The sequence below is a fragment of the Rhinatrema bivittatum genome, chromosome 12, assembly GCF_901001135.1.
Source record: "Rhinatrema bivittatum chromosome 12, aRhiBiv1.1, whole genome shotgun sequence".
NCBI lineage: Eukaryota > Metazoa > Chordata > Amphibia > Gymnophiona > Rhinatrematidae > Rhinatrema > Rhinatrema bivittatum.
In genome coordinates, this window is record NC_042626.1 from 30993321 (window position 1) to 31011081 (window position 17761).

A 17761-nucleotide genomic window follows, 5' to 3' on the forward strand; every position below is an offset into this window, starting at 1 on the left:
CATACACGCAAATGCTGGGGATAGACCTACATGTATTTTCTACATGTACCTAATACGCACAGGTTATAAAATACTGTAGTAGATCTTCATGCAACATATACACGCGTATATAGGGCCTCACAGAGGTAACTCTATGCTGTCCGGGAATAGAGTAATACCTATAGTACCTGAATGCAATCTTTTTTGAAGGTTTAAGATTTAAGGTTTGTTTATTTTTATACCGTCATTTCGGTAAAACCATCATAACGGTGAACAATAAATTAAAGTAAGAAAATACAATACATAAACAAATAATATAACATGCTTAATAATCAGTGAACCATCAATAATCATAAATACTAAAATAAACTTTAAATTAATTAAAAGGCAAAAAGATAAAAACAATAAAATACAAAATAAGAATGTGCTATGGTAAAACCATATTCTGCTGTCACTGTGTTTCTAAGTAGGCACATTTAAACAGCCACATTTTAAGATCTGCCTTAAATTTTTTGATATCGGCTTGCAATCTAATTTCTTCAGGCAGAGAGTTCCATAGTTTTGGACCTGCTATAGATATTGCTCTTTCACGAACTTGACAGAATTTTGCCGATTTGATTGTAGGTACTGTTAACAATCCTTTGTTGGCTGACCGTAAGTTCCTCTGCGGTACATGCAAGCGTATTGTTGTGTTCAGCCAATCAACATTTGATCCATAGACTATGTTATGAATTATGCATGCGGTTTTATACTATATACGATAAGTTAATGGCAACCAATGTAGAGATACAAGTATCGGAGTTATATGATCACTCTTTTTTGTGCCTGTAACAAAAGGCAGAATATAAATTTAAACTAATAAAAAAAAAAAAAAAAAGAAACATCAAACACTGCATTGCAGGGCATTACTTTAAGACCAAGATCCCTTCTTGAGACTGATATGGATGACCATGAAGGGGTAAACTGATGGACAGAAAAATGCAAAGCAAGTAATTAGGAGTGGAAACAAATGCCAGTACTTACCAATAAGAAGTGGGCAGAGTCTCCAGAGAAATGGGGCAGTAGTGGAGGCAGCGTGGAAGCACTGAACAGGGACCCCATGCTGGGCGTGGTTAAATGCGTGGCCCGGTAATCTCCGAATGGTTCTGTGAAGTAGGGGTCCAGCATGGCCGGGTAGCCCTGCGCTGACGAAGGCTCACAGGCTAAAGGTTTTGCGCTGAGGGTCGATGTGCAGCCATCATTGGAGTATTGCTTAGGGCTGTGGAAGTCCGGGTCGGAGAGAAACGATCTTCTCATGCCATAGTAACTTGACAGTAAGGGAGGAGAACCTGCATGCAACAAAGAGGGTTTGATGCTGTGCTACACTGTTAACGACGATTTCCTGGAACAGCAGGTCCTCACTATGAGGTTGGAGCGTCGCACACAGGCAAACGAGTGTGGCCAAAATCTGTGAAACTCAGAGAGCCCTGTTCCAAACTCGCCTCCATCCTCACTGCGTGACCTGGAGCCGGTCGCTTGAACTTCCCCTACTGAACCTTAGACTGTAAACTCTCTGGGGCAGGGACCTTTTTAATTATGTGGTTTCTCTTATTGAGTGCTGCACACACTGAAAGCAAGTGCAGGACAAGGTTTGTTTAAGTGTGATCAGAAGCAGGCAGGGGCAGACGGTGGCTCTATGGAACAGCCTGGGGAGCTGGGGCCTGCCAAAAGCAGGGATGCATTTTCATTTGACATGAAAGAGGAAATATTTATGAAATTATATTTATTATTTACATAAGAACATAAGAAATTGCCATACTGGGTCAGACCAAGGGTCCATCAAGCCCAGCATAAAATAGAATAAAAATACATTTACAAAATAGAAGGCAAAAAACTCAGGGGGGAAAAGGAACCCTCTGTTACTGAAATGCCTGTTCAAAAAACTACATCTTTGTTTCGTTTCATTTCGTTCAGAAAACAAAATGAAAGAATAGTGAACAAAATGTGTTTGTTTTTCGTTTCATCTTGTTTTCCTCACTGAACAGGGGGGGGTTTGATTTTTAATTTATATTGTTTATTTTGTTTCAACTAAATGAAATAAAATAAACCACAAATAAAATTAAATAAAAAAAAACAGAAAAAAATGAAACCCAAAATGAAGTGCATACCCCTAGCCTGCAGCTACCCATCACAGCAAAATACAGTAAGATTCGTTGTAACAATGTACCTGCCTTTTCTTTTTTTTTTCTTTTTTCATTTTCACTGCTTCGTTATACTATTATTCTGCTGTTGCACTTTTCAGATGGCTAAGGTCTCGTACTCTTTGGCCTTGTGGCTCACACATCACCCAGTTCAGTAAAAGTGCTCTGGCCCCCCATTAGTCACAGCAAACATGCTGTTGCCTCTGAAAAGTAATTCTTACCATTCCTCCTGGTGAGGTCTACATGTGCCCTTGTGAAGGGAGGTAATTATAATACAAACCATGTTGTGTCCCAGTGCTGTAACCACCAAATTTAAATCAACAAACATTCTCTGGCACTTTGAAAATCTATACCTATGTCTATATTGACATCTGCTGTCTACTGGTTATCTGTTTATTCAGGCTATAAGAAAGAGGGGACAGAACAAAAGGGAAAAGGAATAAGATAGAAAGTAGGGCCAGTTTAGTAGTAGACACCCTATACAGACCTTTAGCCTTGTTCTCCCCCACCCCTAACCAGTACCGCACACACACACACACACAATTAATTTTCAGAATGTAATATTGTGCATTAATATAAACAAATATTCTGTATGTATATACTAACAGACTTATTTTACATGAAAAAGGAAAACATGATAACTGGATATTTAAAGACTTTCAAAATACAGGCTTCTGATATAAAATGATCATTTATTGTGGACATGTATATTATATTTACATGCACTGCTTTGATGCCAACCAAAACAATTACTGAAAATCCTGCATCAAACACACTCAGAACCTGTGAGGCAAACCTGCCATAACATAACAGCACCAACTCCCAGATCTGACAGTGCAACAATCCAGCCTAGGAAGAGGCAGCACTACAAATAACATACTGGGCCTTAGAGCACCAATACACCTCCTACTGGAAAAAAGAGCAAGCCAGATTAAGGGCCAGATTTTTAAACTTATGCACAGGCATAGATTTGTTCGCGTAACCCGGCACGAACAAATCTACGCCCGATTTTATAACATATGCATGCAGCCGTGCGCATGTTATAAAATCCGGGGTCGGCGCGTGCAAGGGGCTACACACTTGTGCACCTTATGCGCGTCGAGTCCAAGGGGAGCCCCGATGGCTTTCCCCGCTCCCTCCAAGGCCGCTCCGAAATCGGTGCGGCCTTTGAAGGAACTTTTTTTGCAACCCCCCCCCCCACTTCCCCTCCCTTCCTCTATCTAGCCCACCCCCCAGCCCTAACTAAATCCCCCCCTTACCTTTTGTTTCTGAAGTTACGCCTGCCCGAGGCAGGCATAATGTGCATGCGCTGGCTCGCCATCCCCGGCACAGGCCGCTGTGCCGGAGGACTCGGGACCACCCCCAGACCGCCCCTGAACCTCCGCCATGCCCCCGGACCACCCCCTGACCCCAGGACCTGCCCCTGGACCTGCCCCCGGACCGCCACCACGCCGCCAGACCTGCCCCCCCTTCCCACCCCAAGATAGGCTCGGCGCATGCAGGGGTAGCTTGGGGCAGCTTTTCAGGGGTTACGTGCGTATCCCTTTGAAAATCTACCCCTAAGGGTGTAGATTAGAAAACATTTTTATTTTATTTTGTGTTCTTCGTTATGCTTTTTTTTTGCAGGATTTTTTCATTTCCTTTGATGTTTGTTTCTGTTCATTTCATTTATTTGAAACAAAACAAACATGAAACATAACATGAAAAAATGGGGTGGAAAAAAACAAAAACCAAACAGAAACTAAGAGGCTGGATCTGAGATCTCCCCCCCCCCCCAACCAAATTTAAATTCAGTGCCACAAAAATTTAAAAACTGACCCACTCTGCCCCCCCCCACCCCAAGCCTTTCTCTTTGCCCCACCCTCCAGATGCCTCTTATCCCTTCTATGGGTTGTATGTGGGGCTGAAAATTATCCACATGGGCAGACCAGAGACAGGGTCTCCTTGGCTGGAGCTATGATGGGGGGAAAAAAATGGAAATGAGAACTGCAGTGGGGGCTGCACTAAGGGTCCGCAGGAGCTGCCACCGGCCTGCAGGCCTTACTTTGAAGAACAATGGCCGAATGGTACGGAGGAAAGGGGCAGGAGAAAAGGGAATAGAAGAGAGGAGAGAAGGTGGGATGGGAGGGCACTAGAGGCTGGAATGGAATGGATAGGATGGGGGGAAGAGGGCAATAAGGCGAGGGGATAAGATAGAAGGGAAGGGAGAGGAAATAAAGTAGAAAAGGACAAGGAATAAGTAGAGGGTAGGAGAGGACTGGGGATGGGAAGAAATAAGGTAGAAAAGAAATGAAAGGGTAAGAGATAGACCGGAGCGGATGGCATATGGACAGGAAAGAGGGCAGACTGGATAGAGGGGACAGGATAGAATAGAATATGGACAGGGCAGTGAATAGAAAGAAGCAGAGCATGGGATTGGAAGAGACAGGGGATAGATTAGAAGGACAGGAGGGAGGAGGGGACAGGAGAGATGGAAAAGGATAAGTTAAGGAGAGGAGGTTGGGGAGAATAGGATAGGAGTGAATCGAAGAATAAGACAGGAGGTGGCTGTGGGCAATGTGTATTTTCTTTTCCTTGGAAATCTTGAACATGTGCCAACGGTAATGAAAGCAGTAAGTGGAAGCTTTTCCTCCTCTGCCAGTCCGGCTCCCAAAAAGCTGTAAATGTTATCACAGCTTGCACGCTTCTCCTTTCGGGCTACATCACGGCTTGGGTAAAAACCTCTGCCCTCAGCTCACTGGCAAGGGCATCCCACTGCCAAAAAGCACAATAAGCATACCCAGGATTGTCAGTGAAGCCAGCAGGGCGAACATTTGCATCTTCTCTCCAGCTAATTATCCTGGATTATCCCTAAACCTGAGGCGAGGTGGGGGTGATCTGAGGGAGTGTGGGAGGACCTGCAGCTGCTTGTTTCAAAGCATTTTATCACATCAATTCCTTTTTTTTTTTTAATTTTTCCCTCCACAGGTGCTAGGGAGGAGGTAGAGAACTATGAGTAAGGAATGCAAGACTTGCTTTTGCCAAAATTACTTGAAAGATGCCATGCCGCACTTCACCCTGTATATACAGAAGAAGTGAGGGAGAATTTGAGCAGGGCAATGCCGCCTATCGCATTGCACTGGCTGTCATCAGCCAGCTATTTGTCAGACGTCGTCGTCAAACAAGGCTCCTGTGTCTTCACAAATAAATACAGACTGAAACTGTTTCCAGTGTGCTGCTGAATCAGTTTTGAAATTGTTTAACCTGCTTCCCTTGCATTATCCCCTTTGCTCCCCCTCCCCTCCCCCACATACACTCTTTCTCCTCTTCTTCACCAAGGAGAAGCCATGTTCAAAGCAGTGTCATATGACCTCACATGGAAAGAAATCTTATAGGTTCAAGCAGTGAATGATGTCATCTGTGACAACACAGTATCAGATCCAGATTGCATGAGTTAATTTGTTGTTAGCTTGATACCATTGTTGTTTTCAGAGTTATTTTCTCTAATTGCTTAAAGAACTGCCACTTTTTTATTTTTAAAGAATATGCTCCTTTTTTATTTTTAAATTTTTTCATGAATGCACCAAGCCAAAAGAGTCCCACATATGGAGAGGGCATGCAAAATGGTATTAGGGCCTAAAAAGGAACTCAACTTATTTCAAGAGGTCTGCATTAGTCTACAGCATAAAAGGAACCACACTCCAATACACTCAATAGTGTTTAGCCTACATATTATATGTAGTAACCCCTCACTCTCTATCAATGACAAATTTTATTTTCTGGTTATGATTCTGAAGATGCTGCACTGTAACATGACTCCTAGTGGCAACTGGTTTGGTAGATCTTATGCAAACTTACATCTGATTGATTTCTATCTGGCACATGCAAGGTCTTTTATGGCATCAAAGCTAAAAGTCTTATGAGAATAGACTTGAGGATCTAAATATTTACATCCTAGAGGAGAAGACAGACAGAAGGGATATGAAACAGATATTAAAAACTCACAAGAGACAAATCTTTTCCAATGGAAAGGACGTGGTAGAACTAGGAGGATTCAGGAAATATTTTTTCATGGAAAGGATAGTGGAAGCCTGGAATAACCTTCCAGAGCAGGTGATAAACACAAGAACAGTGAGAGAATTCAAAAGGGCCTAAATTAAACACAAGAGATCCCTACTGGCAAGAAGACAGAAATGAAGCACTTGGGGTAACTTTGCTGTAGGGAAGGTAACCTGCTTGGAGCAGCAGTTAGAACCCTGAAGAAGAAGGCAAGGGGTAATCTGAATGGAGTGGCAATTATAACCCCGCATACCTTGCTGGGTAGACTGGATGGATGGACCATTTTGGTCTTTATCTGCTATCATTTACTATGCTACCATGAATGTAGAGGCCAATTGGATCAAGCATGTGACACTTTCAAATAAGGCTGCTCCCAGGGCTTTCAGGAGATGCTTCAACGGTCTCAAAAATAGCTTTCGAGTATGATTTGTTTATTGACCCAAGGTAGGCGCTGTTTCTTGCCGCAGACTCTTGGGATAATGTGCGGCAGGCATTATTTGGTCAATAGAGAATTTTAAGTGCTCTTGACTGCACCTCTATCACTCTCTAAGAAGTAATTTACATTATAAATGAATATTATTCATTTATAATGTAAATATAAATATTTTATTATTTTTATTATAAATATTTTATTATTTATTTATTATAAATAAATATTTTATTATTTATTTATTATAAATATTTTATTATTTTTGCTAGACTCCAAATTGCTTTCTTATCAGAAACCAGGAAAGAATAGCCTCAGTCTGCCAAAAATCAAAATATAAAATGTACAGGATAGTTTGGTAGAAAAATACTCACCTGACATTTGGACAAATGGAGTCTGAACAGGACTGGCACTGCCCTAAAACAGAAAGACAAAATATCTAAAAATGTTTTCTACAAAAGCCCAATCACATTGAGGTCAATTGTAAGATGCGCGCATGTAGTTCCCGACGTGTGCACATGGACGTGCCAAGTTTATAACATGCGCGCGGTTTCCCCTCTTCTCCCAGACCCCTAAACTCTCCCTAACTTTTCTAAATTATTTCGTGTTTTTACTTACGTACTCTAACGAGCAGATGTAAGTTCCTCATGCCGGCTGGCAGCCGGTGTGTGAGGGCCTAATGGCCGCTGTCCCGGGCAGCCCCAGCCCCGCCCCTCCCTGCCCAGATCACATCCCCCACCTGCCCCTTTTCCCTTGGCCGGCACTTCTGCGCGTACCGGGGTTTATGCGCGTGACTGGGCCTGTTGTAAAATGCACGCTATGGGGTAGATCTTAAAAACATACGTGCGTGCGTACTTTTGTTCGCACCTGGTGCGTGAACAAAAGTACACTGGATTTTATAAGATACGCGCATAGCCGCGCGTATCTTATAAAATCCGGGGTCGGCGCGCGCAAGGGGGTGCACATTTGTGCAACCTGCGCGCGCCGAGCCCAGCGCTCGCTGCCTGTTCCCTCCGAGGCCGCTCCGATTTCAGAACGGCCTCGGAGGGAACTTTCCTTCGCCCTCCCCCCACCTTTCCCTCCCTTCCCCTACCTAACCCACCCCCCCCCAGCCCTATCTAAACCCCCCCCCTTTACCTTTGTTGGCAGATTTACGCCTGCTGAAAGCAGACGTAAATCTGTGTGCGCCAGCGGACTGCTGGTGCGCCATCACCCAAACCGGGGGCTGGTCCGGAGGCCTCGACCACTCCCCCGGGCCGGCGCCATGCCCCCGGGCCCACCCCCGAAATGCTGCGTCACGCCCCCGAAACGCCGCGTCATTCCGCAACGCCCCCCGACACGCCACCGACACGCCCCTTTTACGAAGCCCCGGGACTTACGCGCACCCCGGCACTCTGCACACGCCGGCAGCCTATGCAAAATAGGTGCACCGGCGCGCGAAGGCCCTGCGCACGTAAATCCGGCCGGATTTATGCGCGCAGGGCATTTAAAATCCACCCCAGTGTGCGCAAGGCCCAGCCACGCGCATAAACCCCAAAATTTACACGCGTAGCCCTTTTAAAATCCGGGCTATAGTTTGCAACTTACATTTCTGGAACCTGAAAGAAGCAGCAAAGTGGCTACAAATCATGCGAAGAAGGGAGGCATCCCAAAAACACAGGGGGAGCAGGTACAAATTTGCCTTTCTTTGGAGACAGGCTATTCTCAGTGTTATATATTCTTATCATCATTATATGGATGCAGAGGTTGATGGTTGAATTCTACAGAACCACTGGCTGATAAGATCAGTCTGCTTTATCGTGTCTTAGCAATGTCATACTTGCTATCTATTGGAACATTATGCTCAACAAAGCATCATCATGTTGTGTTCATGCGATGAAGTGTCCTATCCAGAAACTGGGAGGAAAACTCCAGGCTCCACCAGCCTAGCCTAAACCTGGTCATTATCCCTGACCTCGGTACCAGCCAGTGAAACTGCTGACTCGGCCTGTGGCCATGTAATCTTCACAGAAACCAGTGACTATGTAATCATACAGAGAACTCATGGGTTGGCAAGTAGGCTATGTTGGGACATTAAAAAACTGCAAAGAACTGGAATAACATTGCAAATCTTTAAAACAAAACAAAAACAAACTTAAAAACTGAACCCTACAACTGCAATGTGACAATCCAACTCTGTAGGTACTTAAAGCCTAAAACAACTTTCCAAGTTGATTGAATCACTCAGATACAGATATGAATATGCTCAGAATGCATACAGCAAGCCATAATACAATTTATTTGATAAGAACTATAAAAATGTAATAAATATATACCAAACGTATAAACACATTTTCTTCAGAAATCACAGCAACCCATTCTAAAACACGTTGACATTCATTTTAAGAGCCCCCATCGCATTATGTATTTTATTTCATTTCATTTTAATCAATTTTTCACCCGCTCAGTAGGGCCAAGACCCACTTGGCAAGAACAACATAAAACTCTTCAAATGCAATGTAAACAGTTACAAAAAACCAACAGATAAACACATTTTAAAATAGTAGCTAACAACATATATAAATCCTATGATGCCTCCCCAATCAATTGTGAATAGGCCTGATGGAAAAGCTTTTCGAAATCTTTGAAGAGCCTGACATTGTCCAATCTCCAGTGGAACTTTGTTCCAAAGAGAGCAACAATAGTGGCAACCTGAGAGCGGGTTGCCACAAGCCAAGCAATCCGTACTGACAGATCAGATAATATAGCTTGAGAGCAGAGTAGTAGATGTGGTTGCCGTTACTAAGTCAAGTGGGTTGACAAAGTGAGCCCAAATTATGCATGGCTTTAAATGACAGATATAATGATTTTAAAAATAATTTTGATAGTTTATCGGTAACTGGTGAAGAGCATACAGTGTGGGAATAATATAATCTTTGTACCCAACACTCATCATGCCTCTTGAATCAGTTGTAAATAGTAAAGACGGTGTTTAGGCAAGCCCACTAACAAACCATTACAATAACCCAGCTTAGAAAAGATCAGGGAAGAGGCTTTAGACTTCAGCAAATAACACCCGGTTTCCCAGTTTGCATAGGGCAAACAACAGGTTCCTGCAGCACAGGGCATCCAAATTCAAAGGTTAACATTTGAATGAAATTTGCCAGCCAACGACTTCCTTTCACTAACACTGAAGCTTAGCAGGTGCGCAGAAGCCTCCTCTAGGGAAATCAGGCTCATTAGCCCTAATGGGACACCCATGCTGGAAACCAAAGCAAGCACTTGCCGAAAGCTTCCGTGCATTCGTGCACCCCCACACAATGGTAGCTTGTGTAGGAATTCTGATGGTTTTAGTGCCCCTGCCGTGTTCCCTTCCCTGGAGTCACTAAGAATAGACACAAAAGGCAGGAGGGCATGAGACAGGCTCCTGTGCAGTGTGGACATGCTCCATTTTTTTTTTTATACCATCTTTGTCTTACAGAATCACTGCAAGCCAGTTAGATAAATATGCTCATGCTTTTCTTTAATACTGAAAACAACCAATAATTACGTTGTATGACATCAATACTTAATCCCAGTTGCGCCACAAACTTTGACTATATTATGTGGCATTAACATTAGAATAAGGCAGGAAATGTAACAATTGATTTGGTGATCCATAGTCTAGTGGCATCTTCTATTATAAGCTTTGGATTCTCCCTCTCCCCTCCGAGTCATAGTTTTTGTTGCTTTTCAACGCAAGTTAGAAATGCACTTATGCAGTGATTCAATCCACATGTCTTTCCGTCCATTCAGAGGCAGAATAGCTTTCCTCAGAGTAAACCAGTCAGTGTCAAATTTGGGGAAAAAGGCCAACCATGGGCCTGAAATTTAATCTATTGAAAAAGTCCCCAACCTAATAAGGGGTCATTTTCACTAGGGCCATATTGTCATGTGCTGGCAAATGAATGCATATCCATAACGTTCATTTCTTTTCTTGTTGTGCTAAATATAAGCAGTGGGGAATTGTTGAAGAAATTCCAAAACTAAATTTTGCATTGGGGAGAAGCTCTGTGAGGAAGGCTAAGGATGAGTGGTATCTTTATACAGCGAAGATCCCGCAGCCAGTCAGTATAAAATACCAGTGGGGTTTGAGAGAGATTGTTTTGCTATAGTTTTTCTCTTCATACTCCTTCTCCACCACCTCTCATGTGGAGCAGCCTCCACATTCACCTAGGTTCTCAATCCCAAATATGGGCCAAGTACTGCAAAGCCCTCCTGTGATTTAGGGAGTTACTTGTAGGGATATATACACAGGAAAAAAAATCATTGATTCAGTTCAGATTTTTGGTTCAGTTTCCTGTGCCATTCAGTTTGCAGCCACAGCTCATTCATTTTGTTACTTTCCATGAAAGTCAATGGGGGAAGCAATGCATCCTATTTTTGACTCTAACTCTGAAGTTTCTCCAGCCTTAGTTTTATGAAACTTGCTGGCAGGATTCAGCAGCAGAGGCAAAAGCAGCCCAGGACACCAAGAATGGCACGAACACCCTACCGCATCAAATGAGGGGCAAAGGGCAACAGCAGTGGTTTGAATGCCCAAGCCACTGTGAGCGATAGTGGCAAGAACACTCCAAAGCACCAAAAGAGGGACAAAGAGCACCAACAGTGGCATGAAACCCCCAAGGCATACAGTGAAGGCTATGGCAGGAAAAAGAGTGGCATGAACACCCCAAAATACTGATCTAAGCGTATGGCAGCAAGCACAGTGTTATGAAGACCACAGGGCATGCTTGCTATGTACAATATCAGGTCAATTTTCAAAGGAGTTACACGCATAAATGTAACATACTATTGTAGCAATTTTCAAAAGCCATTTTCATGCATAAAGTGCACTTATCTGGGGGAAATCCTATGGACAATTCAATGGCCTATGTTTTAGCAATTTTCAAAAGCCCATGTGTAAATGTTTTTGAAAATCAGGCCCTAAGAATTCAGTGCCAGACTCAAGTACAGAAGAATTAGTACAGTTCCATAGTGTCACTGTCTCTTTCACACAGTGTAAACAAGCTGCTCCATGTTACAGTCAATCACTGATAACTTTGCAGATGCTGCAAAAGAAAATTAATTACTGTGTATTTCTTATAGACACTGATACATGCTAACTACATTCTGTAGAAGAGAAGTACAGTCTTGTACTGCTGACATTTTAGATTGTAAACCTTTGGCAGGGAGATTATAGTTGCTTTTGCTGCTAGCAGCATGGCTAGCATACAATAACAGTGATTGTAAGAGCATATCATGCTTTCTCTTCTAAATCCTCTAATCTCTTCTTTAACTCTGAAGTTTGAAGCAAGGAGCTTCAGAATCTCTGCCCCCCCCCCCCCCCCCTCTATCTCTAAGATTAAACAGAGGAATAATAGAAAAAAATGATCACTGGCTGCTCAAACTGATCTTAATTTTCACTGTTACCAAAATAAAAAGATGAAATTGATCCATGCAGCTGCCAGCTGAGATAGTATGGTAGAAAAAGTACTGAAGAACTTTTAAGGAAAAATATATAATAAAGAAACATTTTCTGTTTATAAAAACAATTGGACATTATTTTTAGCTATGATTAAATCTTTAGTGGTATTTCATTCAAAGAAGGGCATATATGGCCTTTAATGATTTTGACTGATATTTATAACTATTCATAATATATATTTTTCAAAATGTTAAAATAATTTCATTTGTGTTAGAATATCTATCACTTTATAAGATTTTTGTATTATCCATGGTGGGTTACTTTATTTGATAGTGCTGAAACATGATTGGTCATGCGCTGTCAGTTACTGGGTGGGTCCTCATATCTCCCTTCTCTCTCCCAAAAGGCCCAAGTCCAGACCTCCTAAGTAACAGAGCTCAAGCAAAAAATCAAACTCTGGTCTCCACCTTGATAGCCAAATCTAATCAGAAGTTATTATGATGGCCTAGAATCTGTTTTAGTTATAAAGCAAACTTGTCCATTATGAACACTAAAACAACCAGAATCAGAGTGCACCTAGTGCTTTACATATGAGGAAGTTCCAAATCAGTCATTTTGAAGCTATGCAGAGAACATAAGGTCATAACACTTGCCATACTGGTTCAGACCAAATGTCCATCAAGCCCAGTATCCTGTTTCCAACAGTGGCCAATCCAGGTCACAAGTACCTAGCAGGATCTCAAGGGGTAGATAGATTCCAAGCTGCTTATCCTAGGGACAAGCAGTGGATTTCTGCAGCTCCACCTTAATAATGGTTTTATGGACTTTCCTTCCAGGAATATATCCAAACCTTTTTTTTTAAGAAAAACAGCTACACTAACAGCTTTCACTACATCCTCTGGAAATGAATTCCAGAGCTTAATTATGAGTTTTAGTTAAAAAAAATTATCTTATTAATTTTACATTAATCACATAGATCTTCATTCTGTGTTTCCTAGTCTTCATACTTTTTGAAAGAGTAAACCATTTCACTCATTATTTTATAAACCTCTATCATATCTCTCCTCCAAGCTGAAGAGTCCTAACTTATTTAGTCTTTTCTCATAGGGGAATCGTTCCATCCTCTTTATCATCTTGGTCACCCTTCTCTGTACCTTTTCTAATTCTGCTACATCTTTCTTGAGATGTAGTGACTAGAACTGCACACAAAACTCAAGATGAGGTCATACCATGGAGTGATACAGAGTCATTATGATATTCTCTGTTTTATTCTCCAGTCCTTTCCTAATAATCCCTAGCATTCTATTTGCTTTCTTGGCTGCTGCAATGTATTATCAACTATGACACCCAGATCTTTTTCCTGAGTGGTGACTCCTAATGTGGAACCTTGCATTGTGTAGCTATAATTTGGGTTACTCTTCCCTAAGTGCATTCCTTTGCACTTCTCTACATTAAATTTAATTTGCCATTTACATGCCCACTCTCCCAGTTTTGCAAGTTACTCTTGCAATGTCTCACAATGCTCTTATGATTTAACAACTTTGAATCATTTTGTGTCATCGGCAAATTTGATCGCCTTACTTGTTGTTTCCATTTCCAGGTTGTTTATAAATATATTAAAAAGCAGTGGTCCCAAAACAGACCCCCTGGGGCACTCCACTTCCCACCTTTCTCCAGAGGGAAAATTTATCATTTATCCCTACATTCTATTTTCTATCTTTTAACCAGTTTGCAATCCACAACAGGACACTGCCTCTTATCCTATGATTTTTTAAAATTAATTAATTTAAAATATTTGTTGCCCATCCTACCATAGTTCAGGGCGGGGTACAATAAAAACATACATAAATATTAGTCATATTAAAAACATATGTGATACATGTAACGTACATAACTCAATAGATGAAAAACACAAACAACATTTCCCAAGAAGCCTCTCATGAGGGACTTTGTCAAATGCTTTCTGGAAATCCAGATACACCTTATCAACTGGCTCACCTTTATCCATATATTTATTTACGCCCTCAAAAAATGTGGCAGATTGATGAGGCAAGACTTCCCTAGGCTGTGACACTGAGCAGGACAATAGGGCAGTGATTCCACAAATATATGCCCACAACCAACCTCATATTCTTGCTGCTGTTGGCACCCACCAGATGTTTAGCTCACTATAGTACACGTGCTGAGAGACTCTTTCTCTGCCCTGCATTAGAGATATCATTACTGGTGCCAGTATTGCATCATTTCCTTTGTGTGTGAGGGACATGCATTCGTCACATCTGTTTCGGCGGGTATGTGCAAACTGTCCCAGCTTTTTAGTACATATGAGAAAACAGAGATAGGCATGTATCTCATTATTAAAAATACACGCATAATCTCCGTTTCCCGTGTGTACTAGAAAGTACACCAAATCTATGTGACGATTGCACATCCCTATTGTGTGTATTGTTGTTACAAACCATGTCACCTCCAGTGAAAATTCCACTTCTGGTCATTCAAGAATATTTACAGATTTCGGGCTATCTGCCTAGGAGTTTGCTGTCTTGTTAAATTTGACATCTTAGTTACCAAATGCCAAGAAGGCACAGCAAGGCAAAGGGTTATAAAGCAACAGGGAGAGAAAATTCAGCAGGATTGATAGCAATCCGGTGGAAATTTGTAGAATAATGTGCAAACTAAACTGCACACGTCAGCAATGGAAGAACCACTCAATAGCTGTCTTTTAGTTAATCAAGGGAAAACTCAGGAGATGAGACCAGTGATAATTCTGTTAGTATAAAGGACAATTTATTAGGAATTCCCCCAGCTTCTCAGACTCTGGATCTAAAATTATGCTCTTTTCTATCTCATCAGGATGCTGTAAGAAGGAAAGGGCCTCATTTTAGGATTGCTAGCCTTAGAAATATTATTTCCATGTATTGTTACCTATTAGATCTTTATATTTTGGCAAGTTGCCAGACCTCATTGGCCTCATGCACACATTACAGTGTATTGTATTATTTAGCACCAGTGTGTTTGCAACAGGATTTCTTTTATTTGATTTTTCAAAGCAGTCAGAAGGCAGCCTTCCATGCTATGCTGCTCACGCACAAATCAACCCATTTTTGAGCCCACCATCTGGCAGCGAGCATCTGGAATGTGAGAGGGAGAGAAGCCTCACATCTCAGTATCTCCTTGGGTGTGGTTATAGGTGTAAAACCCCTGAGAAATCTTGGGAAGTGTTCAAAAAAAATAAAATTCATGTAGACTGGCAACATCAAGACCTTTAAAAAAAAATAGAAGAAGAACTGGGAGGTTGAGCAAAGTTATCACAATTTCATCGTCGTAAAAAACTGAACTACATCCCAAAAAGACTCTTGGATGACAGGAGGAGGGCATGGGCGAAGTATGATGTGTTGTTGGATTTGTGGTAAGAGCAAATAGGAAAATAAGGTGCGTCAATAACTGATAAGAATCCCAAAGTGACCCTGATATTACCAGGCCTAGCTAACGTCAACCAAAGAGTCTACACCTCAGCCTGCAACCCCTAAGAAAATTTCTGAAGCCGCCTCTCTAGCTGGATTGCTCAGAACATCCCGTTTCTTGGCTCTTGCTTCTTCTTTTAGTTGTATTTACAATTTAGTTATTTATCTATTTTTTAAATCTTATAGTCCACAGATCCAATATGATCAATGTGGATAACAATTAAAACAAACACAATAAAACAATACAGGCAAGCTTAAAGCACAACAGTCACATCATCAAGCTTTTACATACTAGTGGTCACAAATCTGCATAAGCCTGTAAAAATAAAAAAAAGTTTTAAATTTCTTTCTAAAAGTCTTGTAATCATGATGGAAGCATCTAATAAGGAGGAAATTCCACAAAATCTAAATGCTTATTTCTTGCAAAAAATGGGAGAAATTTAGAATGTTAAAAGGGAATCTGAAATGATTTGCTTACATTTAAATGCCATTTGTATTTTTTCTTTTTTTTTAAAGTTAGTGATGATGCTCTCTGCTGGGAACTCAGTGAAAGATAGGGAGAAATCGTCCTTTGGTGGTATTCTTTGGTGCAATTGACATGTTTAGGAGACAGACAACGAGACAACATTAACGGTTTTGTCCTTAATAGAGGCAGCATCCTTTCCAGAGCAGGAAGGCAGGCACTGCTGACACAGCCCCTTGCAGAGCCTATGTTTTCACCAATGCCACAGAATCTGGTCAAATGCATGGAATTGTTTCTGCGCCTATCTATTTGCCTGGTGCTAGAATGACATTATTATTTCCAGAACGATAATACAGCTGCCCCCCCTAAAATTCCTCAGCTGTAACACATGGATGACATCTTTCTTCCTCATGCTATATAACAGTTACATAACAGCTGGTTCCATGTGTGAGTGAGTTCACCTAAAGAAAGCATTCATGGAGCACACCTCATGCTTCCCCTGGCGTATGGCAAGAATGTGCCCCGGCTCAGCACGTGCCTGGCCTGGTCATGGCATCGGTTCCTGGCGTAGGACGCCAAGTCTTTGCATTCTGAACCCAAGCACTCGGCCTGTAGACAGCAAGAAGTTCCATGCTCCTGTAACAAACCCTCAGAGAATGTTTGAGGGTTTGCCTGGACTGCATGGCATAGCAGCAGAAGTTTAGACCCTTCGTCCTGCTCCTGATTTTTCCTCATTTAATCTATGAACTTGCAGTTTCTGTTTCATCCCTGGATGCGGTGCTGTAAAACCCCGAGTGGCACTGCCTGTGCCTTATGAAGTAGAGAGGTCGTTCATCCTTAAATGAAGGGACAGTTACCTGTGGTAGGGTTTGATCAGGTTTAGGCCTGCTTGACCCTTCAGATCTGCCTAAGAGGGCCATCTGGTTGTTCTCTCCTTAAAAGATAGAAGGTTTGGCAATTACCAGAAAGAACCTTTTTTTGTGTGTGCCATACTTTGCATTTGAAACCCGTTGGTTATTGTTATTATTATTATTATTATTCTGCAGTGAACCCTATGCTAGAAGTCAGATATGCGGGGCTGTAAGAGAATGCACCGAAAGCAAAGGCAACTCCAGTCTGCTGGTAAAGAGGCTATTAATTTTAGAAAATCAAATTTAAAAAATATTAAAACATGACATAGAACATATTGGTTATTTTTATATTGTTAATCTGCTACATCTGGCAGCTTCCTGTTCTAGAATGCCCTCAAAATCCCCATGGCAAAGCACGCTGAATGTTATTACACCAGCACCACTACAGATGGGCAAATGGCCACAGAGCATCCCAGGACTGCTGAGGGAGTGCTGATTGAGCAATGCCAGAGCAACTGGAAGAGAAATGTTTCTAGCCTTACCCCTCCTATTCATCTAGCTTGTATACATCAAGTATTTTATCACAGAGCATTTTGCTGCTCTGCATTATTGACAAACGAGAACAGCTTAATATAGTTTTGAATCTTTAACCTGCCAGGTTGGCACATCATGTTTGCTTTGGTGATTCATCACTTGATGTTTACCTGGGCCTAAAACATTGGACCGAACCTTCCCATTTTTCCATTAAAGTTCCCTCACATATCCCTGTGTTTGAAGAGAGTTCGGCTATGATTAATTCCTACTTTCTAGTTCATCATTATGTAGTATGAGGTACTTCCATAAATGTTGATTTTATTGCTTTGAAATATGACCAGCTTTGGGCAAGATTTATTGCCATTTTTTACTCAAGCAGCTGGAATAGGCAAAGCTCAGT

General features: G+C 41.7%; 1 protein-coding gene and 1 long non-coding RNA gene across 5 annotated transcripts in view; one reads left to right on the forward strand and one right to left on the reverse strand.

Moving 5' to 3' along the window:
- Positions 1–17761, forward strand: part of LOC115073844 — a 69570-nt gene that overhangs the window by 33619 nt on the left and 18190 nt on the right. The window contains exon 5 of one of the 4 annotated variants that reach the window (XR_003852138.1): positions 17023–17098. The exons of 2 other annotated variants lie outside the window; for them this stretch is intronic. This is a non-coding gene — a long non-coding RNA (uncharacterized LOC115073844). Of the gene's footprint in view, positions 1–5126; positions 5319–17022; positions 17099–17761 lie in introns of those variants that run through there. One more of the 4 variants, XR_003852141.1, reaches the window with a different exon arrangement.
- The window catches only part of C12H11orf53 (chromosome 12 C11orf53 homolog), a 32738-nt gene that overhangs the window by 4131 nt on the left and 10846 nt on the right, over positions 1–17761 (reverse strand). Inside the window, exons 2-3 of the mRNA XM_029572711.1 lie at positions 6999–7041; positions 1003–1307 (exon numbers count right to left, since the gene is read on the reverse strand). Of these exons, the coding sequence (XP_029428571.1) occupies positions 1003–1307; positions 6999–7041 (348 nt within the window). The remainder of the gene's footprint in view (positions 1–1002; positions 1308–6998; positions 7042–17761) is intronic.